Source organism: Anastrepha ludens, chromosome 6, assembly GCF_028408465.1.
Source record: "Anastrepha ludens isolate Willacy chromosome 6, idAnaLude1.1, whole genome shotgun sequence".
Taxonomy (NCBI): domain Eukaryota; kingdom Metazoa; phylum Arthropoda; class Insecta; order Diptera; family Tephritidae; genus Anastrepha; species Anastrepha ludens.
This window is the reverse complement of record NC_071502.1, coordinates 92001387-92019810: the sequence shown is the minus strand read 5'-3', so window position 1 is coordinate 92019810 and position 18424 is coordinate 92001387. Positions and strand designations below refer to the sequence as shown.

Sequence of the window (18424 nt, the reverse complement as noted above, 5' to 3'; positions counted from 1 at the left end):
AGATAGGTAGAATGGGTATAGAGATAGGTCAAAGCTAACGGATGGTGGGATTAGTGCGGGTGTTTTTGGGATGAACTTTAGAAGATCGATACCCATGGACGGTCCGATACTATTTCAATGGCATAGAAATCTGTCGCAAAGAATACCTTAAGAGACGTATTCCTTCAAAGTTTATTTAGATTTTATTGTATAGTCAAGCAGCCAAGCAAAGAACACCGTTTTGTTGGATTGAGTATGACGACGTGAAGGTTATGATCGTACCAAACAGGTGAACTACCTTGGGAAAATAGGCGCTACTTCAAAACTGCATGGACTAGGTCCCTTTTGTGGGCTTGCCAAATTCGCACGACACTGAATGGAGAGTCCAGAACAGAGGCAGATTAAACAGTTTCTCATTGGCTCCCTCAACTTAAACCTCGATAGAGTGGGCGTTGTAGTAAAAAATTCGATACCAAAATTTCAACATCTAATCAAACTTGTTCCGAAGATCATCAATCTAAAAATTATTAAATTTGTACTTCTCATTATTATAGGTTAGGTTAGGTTGAAGCGGTTGTTCTATGGGACACTTTCAGGCTCATAGCCCATTGTGATGCCGCGTGGGAAGCTTGTCCCTATCTCTCTTAAAACCAGTGTGTGCTTTTCAAATATTTCTGATTTCTGCAGAACTGAGATCTTCCAACTCATTAAAAAATTGTTTATCTAGAGTAGTAAACCTGCGTTTGGATAGAACAGGACAGTGGCACAGTAGGTGCGAGATATTCTCTTCCTTGTCCTCATCTAGACAACTTCTACAGAAGCCATGTGTTTGCACATCCATCCTCTGGCCGTGCCTAACGAATGCCCTGTTATAACCGAAATCAGTGTGCCAAGACTGTATTTATTTTGGCTTAGCAGAGATTCTGTACGTTTAGCATTGAGAGTCGGCCACAGCTGACGGGCGATTTTGCAGGTGCCTTCATAACGCCATCTTTCGTTTGCGTTACTTACGATTTATACAAGTATGAGTAGCTTACATGTTTGTAAGGCCGTTCCTATGTCATTGTCTATGTACTCATCGGTCAATTTGGTGCCGAGCTTTGCTAGTTAATCGACTCTACAGTTACCCTTAATGTCGCGATGGGTAGGAACCCATGTCTTATTATTATACTTGAAGGAAATAATATTAAATAAATTTTGAAGAAACTCCATGACAATGCCAAAAATATTTAAAATTATAATTTTCAAGGATATTTTCGGTTTCGTTTATTAATTGTTTAATAATTTTTGAAGTGAAAACTTCTTTAGAATCGTTGGGAGTGATTTGAGAAAAAGTGAAACGAAAAAAGCGACCCTCTTGGCTACGAATATTACATATAAACGTAGCGACGAACTAAATAACTTTTAGGCCAGCGCCGACAGTATGGCGCGATAGCCGAGCGGCTAGCAATGTGAGCTTCCGATCCAAAATTCTTGGTTCGAATCAAATGAAAAAAAATTTTTTTTTTTGAAATTTGCATTGTAGGACATTTCTGATTATTTATTGAAAACAGTTTTTTGGCTTTTCTATTTTTGGTTTAGATACTGAAAGTCAGTTTAAGTGAATCGGTATAAATATTTCGTACATTAATTTTTGTGAGCGTGTAATTCTCAAAAGGTTTATTAGAAAATGTATTGACAAGGTAGTTTATTGGTTGTGTATGGTTATCGCTTCTCGGCCTTATGCCTAAGATCAAAGTGTGGTATCTGTGTGTATTATACGCGTTACGACGCTCATAATAGTTTTTGGTTTAGATACTGAAAGTCAGTTTAAGTGAATCGGTATAAATATTTCGTACATTAATTTTTGTGAGCGTGTAATTCTCAAAAGGTTTATTAGAAAATGTATTGACAAGGTAGTTTGTTGGTTGTGTATGGTTATCGCTTCTCGGCCTTATGGCTAAGATCAAAGTGTAGTGTATCAGCTTAACATAGATAGATCCTCCATCGGAGGACAACAAATGTTAAGCTGATTTTAATATATCTAGCGAACCGTCACTCTCGAAAAGAGTGCGGGAATTTTTTATGTATCACCCCGGGGGGGAAATGTCCCCCCGGGGAAAACGGTCTTGAAGCCCACTTTATCTGTTCTTATCAGCTTAACATCTGACAGATCCTCCATCGGAGGACAACAAATGTTAAACTGATTTTTGGAAATGGGCGGAGTGTTTTAGGGGCTTGCTCCACCTCTGCCACGGGTTGGCCCGGTATTGCAGTACCGCCGGGATTTCGGCCCAAATTATTGAATAAATACAAGAAGAAATATACTAATACATTTAGCTTTGGTGGGAAGAGACATAAATTTTTATATGAATGTAAGTCTGTTTCTTCGGTCCGTTCTCAATACAACATTCAATTTAAAAATGTGTAACAATCGCACTGAATCGACAACACGATCAAAAACAACCATTGACGCGGTATTTCAAAGATATGTTGACAACATCGAAACCAAAGCATTTGTATCATATTTTATCTATCATAAGCCACTCGTATCATTTGTTGAAATTGAAAACATTGAGGATGAATAATAATAAAATGAAGAAAATAAAATATGAACTTTATAGCAATATTATAATGAACCTATAATTATCCCGCTCCTAATGCTGCTTTCGTCTTATTCTCTCTCAGTTTGTTTTACGGAAGGTTTCACTTCTATCGCGTCTAACCGTTAGACTGGTATTTTTTTCTTTTTTTGCGTTTTTTTAGTTATGCAAATTGCACGGCATCGAAAAATAAAGTAAGTAAAGAAAGCCGAATTATTTTATTAAAAAATTTAATTCTTTTATAGTCAAAAATTTCGTATTACTTACACATTCGAAAATATTTTGTGGGCATAAAATTTATGTTCATATGAAATGGGGAGAAATGAAATTTAAGTAGTACGTAATTATATTTTGATCTCATTAAATATCTTAAATTGGCAAAGATAATCCACTTTCTTCGGAAGTGACTCGATTAAGTGATGCTAAAATTTTTACTCACTACTTTCCACCCTCCAGAATGAATGTAATTCATACCAAAGTAAGCGAATTTAGTGGTTGCCCAGTTCCGCCGAGTATGAATCGTGGCTGGTGCGAATGCCGAATGTACAAAGAACAGATTGATATTCTCTCCTGTGCCATGCGGTAGGTTTTTCATTCATACCAAGGCACATTGAACAGGTTGCATCGGTAGAGTAGCCAATTTGATGTATTTTCTATTTATTTGGTCTCTAAATTTTGCTCAAATTACTTTAAACTCTCAATCTTTGCTTGGGCACTTTAACATTTTAAGGACCCAAAGAAAATACAAAATACATTGCTCGTATTGTTTTTGCTCTGACACTTACAAGTGCTTAGTATGGCAATGAAGCGATCATTAAGAGCGATTTGATTCAAGCGCAACTTTCAATACATTCCTGCGGATATTCAGTAGCTAATTAGTACTTCAAATGATCAAATTTTATCAATATTTTTGTTTTAATTTAAACATTTTGGGCACTCCAAAAGTTATTTTATGCTCTTATTGATAAACCCTACCTAACTTTCCCTACCCATTGGCTTTCATTCTTGGTTTACAGAAAGCATCAGCTCGAATTTTACATTACTTTTTCGCCTAAAAATACGCTTTGTTTCATATAAAATCGCGCCAAGCACTGCCGTTGAGAGCATTGCTCGACAGCCGGAAAGTGTTCTAAAGCAAGCACTCGTAGCAGTAGCGTGGAAATTGATTAGTGAAGAGTTGCGTACGATAATGAGCATTTTTTAAAGCACTCTAAAATTACTTATTTTTTTTGTTTCCCTGCGGTATTATTAGTCGATCACTTTCTACACGCTCGAAGTTGGACAGTCTTTGTCTGGTACTTAAGCATTGATTTACTACTCCTAGAGATTAGCTGATAATCGTTAGGCGCGTTTTGCCTTTAGCCATAATATAAGTGTCGCTACACTGCGTAAATCCTGCATTGAGTAAAAATGTTTGCACACACAACACTCGTCGCGTTGCTTGTCATCGCCTACACCAGTGGCAGCGCTAATGCTGGCCTCCAGTCATTGGAATCTGTACCCATGCCCGATGGGCGTATCGTTGGTGGCACAGACGCAAACATAAGCCAGTATCCACATCAGATCTCCATGCGCTACAAAGGAAGTCATCGTTGTGGCGGCAGCATTTACTCGCCCTCCATCATCGTGAGCGCTTCACATTGCGTGACCGGTGTGGAAGCTTCGCAATTGAGCATTGTTGCTGGCATCTCGCTGCTGAGTAAGCAAGGTACCGAAGTGCCAGTGCTAAAGTATATTATGCATGAAAGCTATAGTTCGCTTAACGATTACGATGTGGCGCTTTTGGTGTTGGCCAGCAAATTGCCATTCAACGAGTACATTCAGCCCATTGCTCTGGCGAAGGAGCGTCCAGCTGCTGGCACTGAGGTTACTGTGACCGGTTGGGGTACACTCGTAGAGAATGGAACCGTAAGCAATCAATTGCAGCAAGTCAATGTTAATGTGGTGGCCAATTCGAGCTGTCGTAAATCCTATCCTCTGCTAATAACGAATCGTATGTTGTGTGCGGCTGTGGTGGGCGGCGGTCAAGATGCCTGCCAAGGTGATTCGGGTGGTCCGCTGATCGTTGGCAACGAATTGTTGGGCATTGTTTCGTGGGGTATTGGATGTGCGCGCAAAAACTTCCCAGGTGTGTATGCATCAGTGCCAGATTTAGCCGAATGGATCGAGGCGACGGCCAAAGCCAATACCATAATTTTGGAACATCCAATTTCGTAAATACTTTATAGAAGGAAATAATATGAATAAAATAAAACTTTTATTTATGGTTGTGGTTTTGGGTTATTTCAGTGTGGTGGCAAAATCTACTAGCAGTAGCGTCAAGTGTCGATAACGGTTGTAAATCATTGCATTAGAATTATGTGCAAGTACGTGAGAACTAGAATGAAAGTACGTTTGCTACTCACATTTGTTTGCGTTGGGTATTTTTTTATACTTACCGACACAAAATTTACCGGATGCTAGAGTGGAACGTTTTTAACTACTAACATATAGTAAAGGGTGATGAGATTGGAGGCACTCACTTTTTCCAATATAGTTTTTTTGACAGATCATGCGTGACAACTGTCAAACTAAATACCAAAATCGGCAAAATTAGCCTAAAGCCTCACTAGTGCCTAGCTGCCCTGTCTAACTTCTTTTGGTCAAAGTTCCATAACTCCCTCAATTTTCCTCTGATTTGCTTGAAATTTTGACACAAATCTACGTAAATCTTATAAAACATGTAAAAAGCACAAAAATCGGATTAAAAACGAAAATCAATTAAATTAGCCTAAAGCATCTCTGGTACCTACTTCTCTTCTCGTCGTTTCTTTTTCGTGCTGATCGACACCAATTGGAAGCACCAAGTCAAGCTAAGTCCTTCTCCACCTGATCCTTCCAAAGCAGAGGAGGCCTTTCTCTTCCTCTGCTACCACCGCCTGATACCGGCATCGAATACTTTCAGAGCCGGAGCCTTTGTATCCATTCGGATGACATGACCCAACCAACGTAGCCGCTGGATTCTTATTCGCTGCGCTATGTCTATGTCGGCGTAAAGCTCATTCAGCTCATCGTTTCAACGCCTATGATACTCGTCGTCGCCAACGTGCAAAGGTCCAAAAATCTTGAGCAGAATCTTTCTCCTAAACACTCCACGCGTCGCCTCATCGGATGTTGTCGTCGTCCACGCTTCTGCGCCATACGTCAGGACGGGCATGAGAGTCTTGTAGAGTGTTAGTTTTGTTCTTCGAGAGAGGACTTTACTACTCATTTGCCTACTAAGTCCAAAGTAGCACTTGTTAGCAAGAAAAATTCTATGTTGGATTTTAAGGCTGACTTTGTTATCGGTGGTAATGCTGGTTCCTAAATAAACGAAGTCTTTTACAACCTCGAACTCATAGCTGTCAACAGTGACGTGGGTGCCGACACGCGAGTGCACCGACTGTTTGTTTGATGACTGGACCCATTCGCTTTGCCTCTTTATCCAGTTTGGAAAAGGCAGAACTAACAGCGCGGTTGTTAAGGCCAATGATATCGGTATCATCGGCATACGCCAACAATTGTACGCTCTTATAAAAAATTGTGCCTGAGCGATTAAGTTCTGCAGCTCGTACGATACTCTCCAACATCAGGTTAAAGAACTCGCACGACAACGAGTCACCCTGTATGAAACCTCGCTTGGTATCAAACGGCTCGGAGAGGTCCTTTCCAATTCTGACGGCGCTGCTGGTGTTGAGCAACGTCATTTTGCATAGCCGTATTAATTTTGCGGGGATACCAAATTAGGATTTTGCGGCATATAAGTAAGTCCTTTCTGTTTGTCTGATTTTATCTGGAGACATGCTTATGGTGGACATTTAAGTAAATGATGCAAATTGCGCAATTAGCTTAACTATTGCTTCTCTTTGGCTTATCTTCATATCGTTAATAATAATTAAATAAACCAAAAAACACTGAAATATTCTACTAAACCAATTTCTATGAAGAAAAACCCATTCAAAACTGTCTTGACGGCTGGTTGTCAATTTTGCAGCTAATCTGCCATATGTGAACGGGTAGATTAATTTTTCAGGATTTATTGCTAAGCACTGTGGACATACTTTTAGATATTTGCATCTTCCTGCAATCTTTGCGAAAATACATTCTGTCAAAAAAGTACCGGGAATTGTTCAATAAAACGCTAAATAATTGTTTAATCATCAAAATGTTTTTTGTCGCCTTCAAAATAGGCTCCATTCGAAGCAATACACATATGCCAACGATTAGTCCAGTCATCAAGACTCCATTTAAACGCGTTTGAAGAGATCTTCTTCAGGGAATTCTCCTTAATCGACTCGAAGCGGCGTCCGCGGAGTGGCAATTTAAGTTTTGGAAAAAGAAAGAGTTACAAGGAGATAAATCCGGTCAATAAGGTGATTGTTCAATGCTATTTGTCGAGTTTTTGGTCAAAAAAGTTTTCACAATATGAGCCTTGTGCGGCGCTGCGTTATCATGGTGCAAGATCCATGAGTTTTCTTTCCACAAATAGGGTCATTTGCTACGCACATTCTCTCTCGCCGCGTAACTGCCAAATAATATTCTTTATTTACCGTAGAACCAGTTGAAATGAATTCCGAGTGCATGACACCATGATAATCAAAGAAAACTAGTAGCATGACTTTCACTTTTGGCCGAGCTTCACGCGGTTTTTTGGGTTTCGGCGCACATGGATAGCGCCTCAAACTCATATACCCACGCCTCATAACCTGTTATGATGCGCTGGATAAACGTTGGGTCCGAATTCATTTGCTCAAGCTGTCTTCAGCCACCTTCTTCCGATGAATTTTTTGAAAGAAATTCAACTCTCTTGGAATGAGTCTAGCAGCCGCGCGTCTCATGTCAAATTGATGGTGTAAAATGTTGGGCATTGATTCGTGAGACACGCTAAGGTCACGAGCTACATCCCTCAAACGAAAATGATTGTTTTCCTGCACCATTTCCTTAACTTTGTGGACGTTTTCATCCCTTGAAGACGTTGATGTGCGACCAGATCGGGGCAAATCTTCTCGGCCCTCTGCAAAAGCCTTATACCACTCGTAGGCCCGTGATTTTGATAAAGCACACTCGTCATAGGCTTTCTGCAACATTTTCAACGATTCGGCACACGAAATCCCGTTCAAAACAAAAAATTGTAGACAAATTCTTTCTTCGATATTTTTATCCATACTGAACATCGCAGAGCACAACTGCGGTTGACTGATATAATTAAATGCCATAAACAAGCTAATTGACAGATCATCCTCAGACTCTGCGACGCTATGGAGGACAGCTGCAAACATTCCAGTAAAGAAAATCTAGACATCTGTGTAACGCGCGCTTTTTAAATGAACAATTCCCGGTACTTTTTAGACAGAATGTAAATAAATTTAATTTAGCTCAATTCACTAAAATTTATTAAAAATGGTCATCCATCAAAATACAATAGGCAGTTATTTTATTTGCACTAATTTTGGAAACCCGTTGATAAACGGATGTTTTAGGTTGGAAGTTTTCTGTTGTCAACTTATCGAAACTACAAAGCCATGAGAGCCGCAGACCACATTGCTGTTGGATCAAACTTATTATTATTTACCAGAAGATGAAGTTATCAGCTGCGAAATATTTAATTAAATGACTCGTCATTAAGTTAAATTGATAAAAAATGTTGTAAAAACTACAAGACATTTTATTCTTAATAGAGTTTTGAGCATCCATAATAGTAAATAATCGACTGAAAATCAAACCTAAATTTTTTATTATTATTAATCTATTCCATTCACGCCTACTTCATGCATTCGCTTTCTGCAACTCCTCGTCAATCCACGACTTCAAACTGGCCACATAGGTGTAAACCGTGGGATAGCCGGGACGCGCACAGCCACGCCCCCACGATACCAAGCCCACCAACTCTCCACCATACACCAGCGGCCCGCCAGTATCGCCTTGGCACGCATCATGACCGCCCGCTTGCAAATAACCCGCACAAATCATCCGTTCACTCAACTCATCCGCACCATAAATAGCCATACACTCCGCTGCGCTGACAATCGGCACTTTAGTCTCTTCTAAGTTGTTTGAGGATGGTCCGAATTCCTCGCGATATCCCCAACCTGCAACTGTTGCTAATCGGTTGACTGCCGGGCGCTGTGCACGAATGCCAATACTACGCAATAGTGAACTCTCAGCAGACAATTCGAAAGGCAAGTCGACGAACAGCAGACCAATGTCGTAGTCGGCCGTGTAGGTTGAAAAGTTTGCGTGTGCAACCCACTTGGAAGCTGGATATTGTTTGCCATCGCCACCCGTGCGGCGATTAGCGTCTGCTACGATCATAACGCGTTCCGTTTGGATTTCGTGTATGCATTGCGCGGCGGTTAGGACAGCTCCTTCTGAGATTATAACACCTGCGCATTTGTGCCAATAAGGACCATTTTCTACGAGCCGGTAGCGTATGGACACAAGGTAGGGATACTTGGCGATGTCCACTTCGTTGCCGCCAATGATTCGGGGTTGAATTTCTAGCGTAGTGGCCGCTAGCGCTGCGGAGGAAATGGCGACGATGAAAATGTAGATAAACAGTTTTTGCAGCTGCATTTTTTAAAGTAGATCAGATTTTAAGACTTATTTTCAAAACACACTAAATAGAACTGATCGGATCTCAATGGCGGGCAGTATCGTGTGGGGTACTTAGCATTTTGGATTATCGTGTTTTATGGTCAAGTTTGTTTGTTGGTTACTTATCGGCGCCAGTGATAAGCGCTTTAAATGAGGAATGCTGATTATTGCAACGAATTTTTTGTATGCATGGGTGCTTCATTATACAAAGACATACATATAAGTACATAGGTATATATGGGTAGAAGCTATGCACAGAGTAAATATTTTATTTAATATATTTATTGTAAATTAAGCGTAAATAAATTTACTAACAATTTTCATTGAGGAACCTGTATGCAATGGAGTTAAAAGTGTAAATAACAAATATTTTCTACAGGTGAATTGCCAAAGCTATGATTTAGGTAAAGCAGCTTATACCCATAAACTTTCCCATTCTCCCTAATTGTCACTCTCTCTTATCACTCGCGCAAAATTAAAGCTTTTTAGCTGATCGCTAATGCAAAGCTGATCGCTTCTGAAATGCTTTTAAGCGTTTAACAGATCATTCATTCGGTGCCGCCAACTTAAAGCTCTACTCAAGTTTTTTTGCACGCCGTCTAGTCATGGTAAAACAATTTATTTTACATATTCTACATTATTTAACCAAAATCAGATAAATTAAATTTTCAAACTTTAATTTCACTACAAAATTTTGAAAAATTCAACAAATTCTCATTTCAATTTTGTTCTTTTCAATCTGAATTTCAAAACAATTTCGAGTATACAGTTTTATAGCCGACTGAATTTTGGCACAATAAAGTGCAAGGTTTAGAGAGAAATACCGAGGCTCTTCAGAACGTTTTCATGTGGCTAGTGTAAGCCACAAGATCTGCGGGTGTCAAGATAAATGAAGATAAGATGAAATGCATGACACGACCCTTTCGTGATAGTCACATCAGAATCGGAAGCTATATTTTTGAGCTCTTACAAGAGTTGAAATACATAGGCGTAGTAAAAATAAAGCCTTGAGAGCAATATACGTATGCCAAAGGCTCTACGGTAAAACATGGGGTCTGCGGCCAAAGATGATGGCATGGTCTTATAAGGCAATAATAGTGCCAGTGATCACCTATGCCTCTCTGGTATGGTGGCCAAAAATAGACCAAACCAATGCAAGGCGAGCCTGCCCCACAGCGGCTTTAGGAATGGTCACTGGACTCATTCCACTATATCTTGTAGCCAAAGGGACGGCAATCAATGCAGCTCTAAGGCTTTCTAATCTATTCCATCTCAAAGAAGGCAATCTTACAGCACATGTAACGATTCTGGGTTCAATTCTAAGCTCTCCGTGCCAGACAAGATGGAGAGGAAACTAGAATTCTCCAGGAAATTCAAAGTGGTCATAAGGAACCGCTCAGCGTGGAGAAACAATGAAATATCCTTAAAACAGGGCGCACAGGTGTGGCTAACTGACGGGTCCAAAATGGAAGACGGTAGTGCCGGGGCTGAAATTGTCGGGCCACATATCAAAAAAGCAATTGCAATGGGAAAAACCACTTCCACTTTCCAGACGGAGGTCCACACCTTAAAGCTGTGTGCCAGAGAATGTCTACGAAGAGGCACGCGCGGTGCAAATATTATTGTAACATTCTCTCTGATAGTCAAACAACTCTAAATTCGCGCATAGCTTCTCATTCCAGTTAAGATTGGTCTGGGAATATTTGAAAATCCTCAGCACCCTAGCATCAAGCAACTTTGTTACCTTGATGTGGGTTCTGGGACATGAGGGGCGCGAAGTGAATGAAATTGCGCACACTTTAGCGAAAAAGGGGGTAAACACTCCCTTAATAGGTGTTGAACCTTTCTGCGGGGTAAGTAACAGCTTCAAAAGTGCCTTTTTGCGTGAGCTGGAACAAAGAGGCCTAATCGATTACTGGAGAGCCCAATCGGGCATGCGGCAATCGAAAAGGCTCATAGCTCCAGAACGGATAAAGGCAGAAGTAATCCTTAACCTAGGCAAAAAGGACATACAACTGTACACTGAACTACTAACAGGACACTGTAAACTTAATTATCACATGAAAAAGATAGGTGTGATAGAAAACGATTATATGCGACTACCCAGCAGTGGCACGACGCAGACTAAATTACCTGGGAAATGGGGCTATAGATCCAAACCTCCTGGTCGAAATTAGGCCTACAGCAGTTTTAGGATTTATTAACAGCCTAAAACTGTTGGAGTAGGCTACATGGATGCACAATAGATCTCTTCAGGTCGCAGTGCACAGACAGGCAATCAATAATAATAATAGGCGTAGTACTCATCATAAATAAGGATCTGTCCTTATCAATACAATACCGTATTCGGGCAGCTAACAGAGCATACTTCGGCCAGATCAAACTTATGAAGTCTTCATTGATGCCAAAGGAATAAAAGCACAAGATGTACAAAACTACACATAATAAGGCCGGTTCTATCCTAAATTTACCCGTTTTCATGACAACGGAACCCAAAATTCGTAACCTTGCAAATGCAGGGCATTCACAGAGAAAATACTCATTGCTATCTGTCTCCCATAAACAAGACAGGCAAATCGGGTCCTCAATGATTCCAACTCGAGTTCGTTTTCATGACACCGGAACCCAAAATTCCAAGCTTTGCTCTAGCAAATGCAAGACCCTCACAAAGAAAATGCGCAATGCTATCTGCCTCCTTTAAGCAAAATAGGCAAATCGGGTACTCAGTGATTCCAATGGTGGTCTTATATTGACCCCATGGATTGTGTCCTGTAATAGTACCGGCCATCAACTGAACGTGTTTTCTTCCACGTCTTAGAAGAAAGTTTGACAGTTTTCTGTTCGGGCTTGTCTGAAAATACTTAGCTGTTCTGCAGCGTTCTAGACCAGATCATCGCTCTTTATGTAAATTGCATACATAATCACTGATCCACTTCATGATTCCTGCAGATTATTGGCTCTGCTCCTTGTGGGGGAACCGCTCGTCCACGGTTGACCATTTCATCGGCAATCTCGTTCCTTGAACACCGGAATGCCCTGGAATTCATATAAGTACAATACTGTTCTGTCTTGCGACAGAATTAAGATTCTTCTTACATTCTTGAATAATCTTTGAGGTTTACTTTGCGTTCTCCAAAGCCTCTAGTGCAGCCTGACTGTCACTGAAAACTCCAATCTGTTTCCCGCTCCATCTCTTCTCGATTACCCATTCGGCTACTTTCAGGATGGCAAAAATTTCCGTTTGGAAAACCGTTGCCATTGCCCCCATAACATAGTGATACTTATAGCTATCGTTTAAGTACCAACCGGCTCCAGATCCTACTTCATTCTTGGAACCATCGGTAAAGAAAATATCCGCCAAACCTCCCTGAATGCATTCTGAATTCCTCCATTGCTCACGCAATGGAAATCTGATGTCAAATTTCCTTCCAAATGCCTTTAGGTTCCAAACACAGTGGATACTGCGCAGATAGCATCTTAAAGGTTTCTCTGTGTCCCGAAGTTCCGTCTTCGTGCCAGAAACCATATTTATGGAGTCTACACATTACTTTTATTGCTTCCTGTTGTACCTTAAGATCCAAGGGTAGTAAATCAAGCATAGAATTTAGAGCATCGCCGGAGGTTGTACTCTTGGCACCCGTAATGCATAAACATACACTTCTTTGCAGCCTGTATAGCTCCCGGAGTGTGAACTTAACCATGGTCCGTCGCCACCAGACTATAGAGACGTAAGTGATGATTGGTCTGATGAGTGCTGTGTATATCCATAGGACCACAGCAGGTTTCAGACTCTGCGGCATTGCTGAAAAATCTTTAATGAGCGATTCACCTTCAGTGAAACGTCTATCTCCCAAGTCAGCTTCTTATCCAAGATTACTCCTAGACATTTAACTTATCGGAACGACCAAATGTCACACCTTTCAGTGTTGGAAGATGAAGTCCATCCAAAGCTTCTTCTTACTTTCTCGAATAATCTTTGAGGTTCGCTTCGCGTTCTCCAAAGCCTTTGGTGCAGCCTGACTATCACTAAAGACTTCAATCTGTTTCACGCTCCATTTCCTCTCAATTATCCATTGTGCTACTCTCAGAATGGCAAAAATTTCCGTTTCGAAAATAGTTGCCATATCTCCCATTCCTCCATAGTTAGCCTCGAAGCGGATGGCAGCTAAATTTGAATTAAGAAACAAGAGTTACTTCCCAAAACCCACATCGAATAATTGAGCAATCTTTCTTGATGCCTTGCTATCAAAAAGACAACAAGAAGAAGATTCGCCATTACTTCAGCGATACTCGCGCTCTGCTCCGATGCCGATCAGACGATCGGTAGAAGTAAAGAATTGGTTAAATGCAACGTATTTCGGTCGGAGCTTTTTCCTAAACCAAATTTTGAATCAGGAGGTGATAGGAAGTATTCGATGCGGTACCAGCTGGTGGTAGCAGCGGAAGAGGAAGGCCTCCTCTGCGATGGAGAGATCAGGTGGAGAAGGACTTGGCCTCACTTGGTGTGTTCAACTGGCGTTGGTTAGCAGGAGACAAAAACGACTGGCGTGCTTTGATAAACTCGACCAAAATCGCTTAAGCGCTTATCGCGCCAATTAAGAAGAAGAAGCTAATAGGTGTCATTAAAAGTTCATTAGAAATCACTTCCTCTAGGCATTATGTATACGCTGCATTAATACTCTCCTCGCCTATAAGTATGTATCAATTTGCATTATTTTTTATCAATTCATTCGCCTAGCACATCTGCGCTCCTCTCAAATGGCTTATGAAATGATAAATTGATCAACACACAAAATAATTATTGTTATTTACTTTTTTTTTTACTTAAAGTTATTCATAAAGAAAATTGGATGATTAATATTTTGTAAATATTTTTTGGCTTCAAACTTTGGGTTTTTAAAAATGGCAATGGACAATTTGAATTGCATAAATCTCAAAATTATAAAATTGCTTTCAACATTTACTTTCAGTCCACTTCTTATTATACCTCAGCACACCGAGCCACAGCTGCAAACAACCGGAGAAAAAGGAAACAATCTTCCATTTCCTCTACGAATGTTCTGCCCTATGGCAGGACAGAATGTTAACCCTGGGTAATTCGCTGTTCGAGAGTCTCGCACAACTGGCTGGCTTAAACGTCAACAACCTAATAAGGTTCCTGAACGGCACAGACTGGATGTCATGCTGTAAATAAACAAGTTGGTAGCGCGGATGCGGCAACAAAATGGTGCGGAAGCGTTTTTTGGATTCTTAATGAATCTTCAATTTAACCAACCAGCCAACCTCAAGCTTACAAATAAACCAATTTATAGAAGAATTAACGACAGTTACCAAAATACTTGGGTCACTTCACATGGAATCGCTCACTAATGCTTGGAATGGAACTTACAGTGAGTGACTATTGAGAAGTCCTTATAGTAATTTGTTTATATACAAGTTTGTATGGATCCGCGAGGGCACAAAAGGCCACATTTGTAGTTTCGTTGATAGATTTGAGTTTAAGATTAGCAGGTTATCAGCCCACTTCTCCGATTCTGGTGCCGAGATGTCGGCTTTAGCTCCAAGACGTGCTGCCAGCTTTGTTTGTAACATCATTTCCTCTGCTACAGATGGTTAGGATATAGCGCCTATTTTCTCGGTCGTTAGAGTCTCATTAGTTGTAAAACAAAACTCATTAGTTTAAAACAGGGAGTACCGCATGAAGGTGAGGTTCACATTCGGAAGGGAGAGGTTATAATTTTCATCATCAGCCCCATTTTCACACATTTGATGGCATTTTGTGGGTCTCCCCTAATTTGTTTATAGTCACTAATAACTATTACCTAGTAATTAGTCAATTATTTTTAGTGCTTTGGTGACTAAAGGCAAAAATTCCGGTATTCGGCTGACCATCTTAGTCACGCCACATACAATCTTTATGAGATTAATATCCCTTGATTTGCTAAAAAAAACAACAAATAAATGATTATTTAGGCGCTATACAAGGTGAAGTCCAAAATAAACAAAACTGGCGTCATAAAAATGTTTTATAGATGGCGCCATCTTTTTAATGAGTTAGTGCGTTGGAAGTTACATCCCAAGCTGACTTCCAGTGAAAGCTTGGTGACATTCGGTTCAGTGGAAGCGAAGTTATTGCGTCTGTTTGAGTTTCGCACAAACAGCTAATGCCAAATTTTGTTTTAAAATCGGTAAAACGTTTACCGAAAACTTTGAATTGATGAAAAAAGTTCATGGCGATGATTGTCTATCTAGTGCCAGAGTCCGTGAGTGGTTTACACGTTTCAGCGATGGTTGTGAGGCCATAAATGACAATGAACATACGGGCCGCCCAAAATCAGTAATCACTGAAAACTCCATCGAAATTGTTCGTAAATTTATCAAAAATGGACCGAAATTCAGGGAATTGGAGTTGAATATCTCCAAAACATCGATTTATCGCATTTTAACCGATCATTTGGGCTTACGAAAGGTCTATGCACGTTTCATTCCGCAGAAGTTGATTGAGGACCAAAAATTGCTCAGAATTCAACATTCGAAAGACCTCATTAAAGAGGCGAGAAAAGACGAGAACTTCCTTTACAACATTGTAACTGGTGATGAAACGTGGTATTTTCAACACGAACCTGAAACTAAACGTCAAGTGCCGAATGGAAGGCTCCAGACGAGCCAACACCCAAAAAATCAAGTCGATGCTCATTTGTTTTTACGATTCCAAGGGAATTATCCAGAAGGAGCTCGTGCCAACGGGCTAAACCGTCAATGAAATTTTCTATATTGGCGTTTTGAAGCGTTTGTTGCATCACATTCATCGAATTCGCCCTGAATACCGTGAAGCAGGAAGCTGACACTTATTGGATGATAATGCACCATCTCATCGATCCACTCTTGTGACTGATTTTTTGACTAGAATTAGCATTTTAACCATCACTCACTCACCGTATTCGCCTGATATGGCTCCCTGTGACTTCTACCTATTCGGAAAATTGCATTTGGTCATGAAAAGAAAACGTTTTGTGTCCGTAGAGACTATCCAAAAGCCTTCTATCGACATCCTGAAGGACATTCTGAAACACTCTTTCGAAAAGCTTTTAGATCGCGCAAAACAGAGTGTATCGAGACCAGAGGGGACTATTTTGAATAAATACACTCGAAATTATCAGAACAAAGCTTCTGTCGTTTCTATTTTAGTTCAATCTTGTTTATTTTGGACTGCACCTTGTATTACATATATATGAACAAAAAATTGTTAGAACTTTTCTGAGTTTTATTGCAGGTATTTAAGTCTTTGAAAATACGCATAGACAAATAATGTTAAGAACTTTACATATTTGTATGTTTATGTCTCTACTCCTTCGAAAACTCAATTGATTTATTATAAACACATTTCTTTAGATTATTATTATGAGGGCATTTCGCAGTGCGACGTAAAATATGTATTATATCTGCTTCGTGGATTCAGTATCTTTTTTACTCAAAAAATTTTAGTATTTGTATTTCTGGTATTTTCTCTACTTAGTCATCGTATTTATCAGCTAGGCAGAAATTTCTAGTTATGCGTTTCCTCCAAATCGACCTATGCACCCACAATACCTGCGCGACTCATATTTACCATACCAAAGTAATCGTCGTCGCTTGTCAATAAAACAGTTAAGGCGTATCAAATATTTGCTTATCTACCTGTGCACCTGTGTATCTAGCTGTGTTTATCTTTAGTTTTAATAAGTATACAGTGCATGGAGAAACTATGTTGTACATTTCGAATTTGTAGTTCCACTCTATTTTTGTGATCATAAAATGTTGGCAATTAACTCAATTACGTCTAATAAACATTTTTGGCTTTTCTCGTCACTTATTTGCTTTAAATTTTCTTATTGGCTTCACTTTCAATCCATTCCTTGAAATGCACTAAATTCGTATAAACTCCGGGGTATCCTTCGCGTCCACAGCCATTTCCCCACGACACCAAACCCACCGCATTGCCGTTCGACACCAGTGCGCTGCCCGCATCACCCTGGCAGGCATCGATTACGCTGCCACTTCCACTCACGCCGCCTGCACACAACATAGCCGCACTAATACGTCCCGTACCGTATGTCGCCTTGCACTGGGTATCGTTTATCAGGCGCACGTCCGCCTGCTGCAACTGCTCTGCCAGTGCCGCCTGTTCTGCCGTAGCGCCCCAACCAGCCACTGTCGCTGCACTGCCTGCTGCGGGCACAGCCGCGGCCAAATCGATTGGTTTGATCACCTTTGAATTGTTTGTGGCTAGCGGAAATTCCAAATGCAATAGCGCCAAGTCATTGTCGATAAACCAAATATTAAAATCCGGATGTATGACGGTCGTATTGACGAGATAAACAGAACCATCAGTTTGTGAACGATAGCTGGTGCCGGCCACAATTTGCAATTGTTGACGCGTCAAACCGATGACGCAACGCGCAGTGGTCAACACGACATCCTGTGAGTAAATCGTGCCGGAACAGCGATGTATGAAGGGTGTTGAGCTGTTGTGCTTGTAGCGTAGCGATACCAAATGTGGCGCACCGAAAATGTCCACGGTAGTGCCGCCAACAATGCGGCCTTCAGATGCGGCACCGCTCGGTACGATTGAAGCGCAAAGGCCCAAAAGTAGAAAAATTAGTGATCTTCCGTTATGCGTGAACATTGTTTTACGCTGCCGTTAGACAATGAATTTGGCGTAGAACTAAGCTCTCCTTATACTGAAATCGTACAGTGCAAAATCAGTGTAGTTTTGTCTTCTGTTGAAAGTGAAGAACTTATCATAAGTTGACGAAGAATCGATAGCGCTTTATCGTGTTTGCGATTTTCATATGCGATTAAACTTTCCGTTGGTATTTGTGAGTGATACTTACTCGTATATCTATGTCATATACTAATAGTTGGCACTGTAAAACCCAGAAAATTCTATTGCTTTGGAATTTTTATACCCAAAGCATAAATTCGATCAAGAATTATTTGTATTATTATTATTAGAGATGGAAACAAATTTAATCTACGACGGAGCTTAAAAGTTTGCTGCACAGAAATGAATTAAACATGAAATTTTCCATAACCGAATTGCAAAATGGCTACCCTATGTCCTCGATAACCTCACGAATTCCATCTTTGAGGTCTTGAATCGACCCTGCGCTGTTTACGTAGACCTTCTCTTTCACGTGGCTCCAAAGAAAAAAGTCACAAGGTGTGAAATCACAAGATCTCGATGGCCAATTGTGATCACCTCTTAGAGA

The 18424-nt window shown here is 40.4% G+C and overlaps 2 protein-coding genes and 2 pseudogenes across 2 annotated transcripts in view; 3 read left to right on the top strand and 1 right to left on the bottom strand.

The window, feature by feature from the left end:
* LOC128867174 (transmembrane protease serine 9-like) overlaps window positions 1–17922 on the bottom strand; it is a 33772-nt gene extending 15850 nt beyond the window's left edge. The window contains exons 1-4 of the mRNA XM_054108268.1: window positions 17035–17922; window positions 8368–9155; window positions 6533–6578; window positions 278–351 (exon numbers count right to left, since the gene is read on the bottom strand). Of these exons, the coding sequence (XP_053964243.1) occupies window positions 278–351; window positions 6533–6578; window positions 8368–9155; window positions 17035–17838 (1712 nt within the window). The 5' untranslated portion in view covers window positions 17839–17922. The remainder of the gene's footprint in view (window positions 1–277; window positions 352–6532; window positions 6579–8367; window positions 9156–17034) is intronic.
* Window positions 1899–2015, top strand: LOC128868983 (U2 spliceosomal RNA; annotated as a pseudogene).
* LOC128868978 (U2 spliceosomal RNA) lies at window positions 2081–2261 on the top strand (annotated as a pseudogene).
* On the top strand, window positions 3913–4788 carry LOC128866166 (trypsin beta-like). Its single transcript, XM_054106687.1, has one exon. It carries the CDS (start codon window positions 3972–3974, stop codon window positions 4776–4778), a length of 807 nt encoding a protein of 268 aa, XP_053962662.1. The 5' UTR covers window positions 3913–3971; the 3' UTR covers window positions 4779–4788.
* Window positions 17923–18424: the final 502 nt, after the last annotated feature.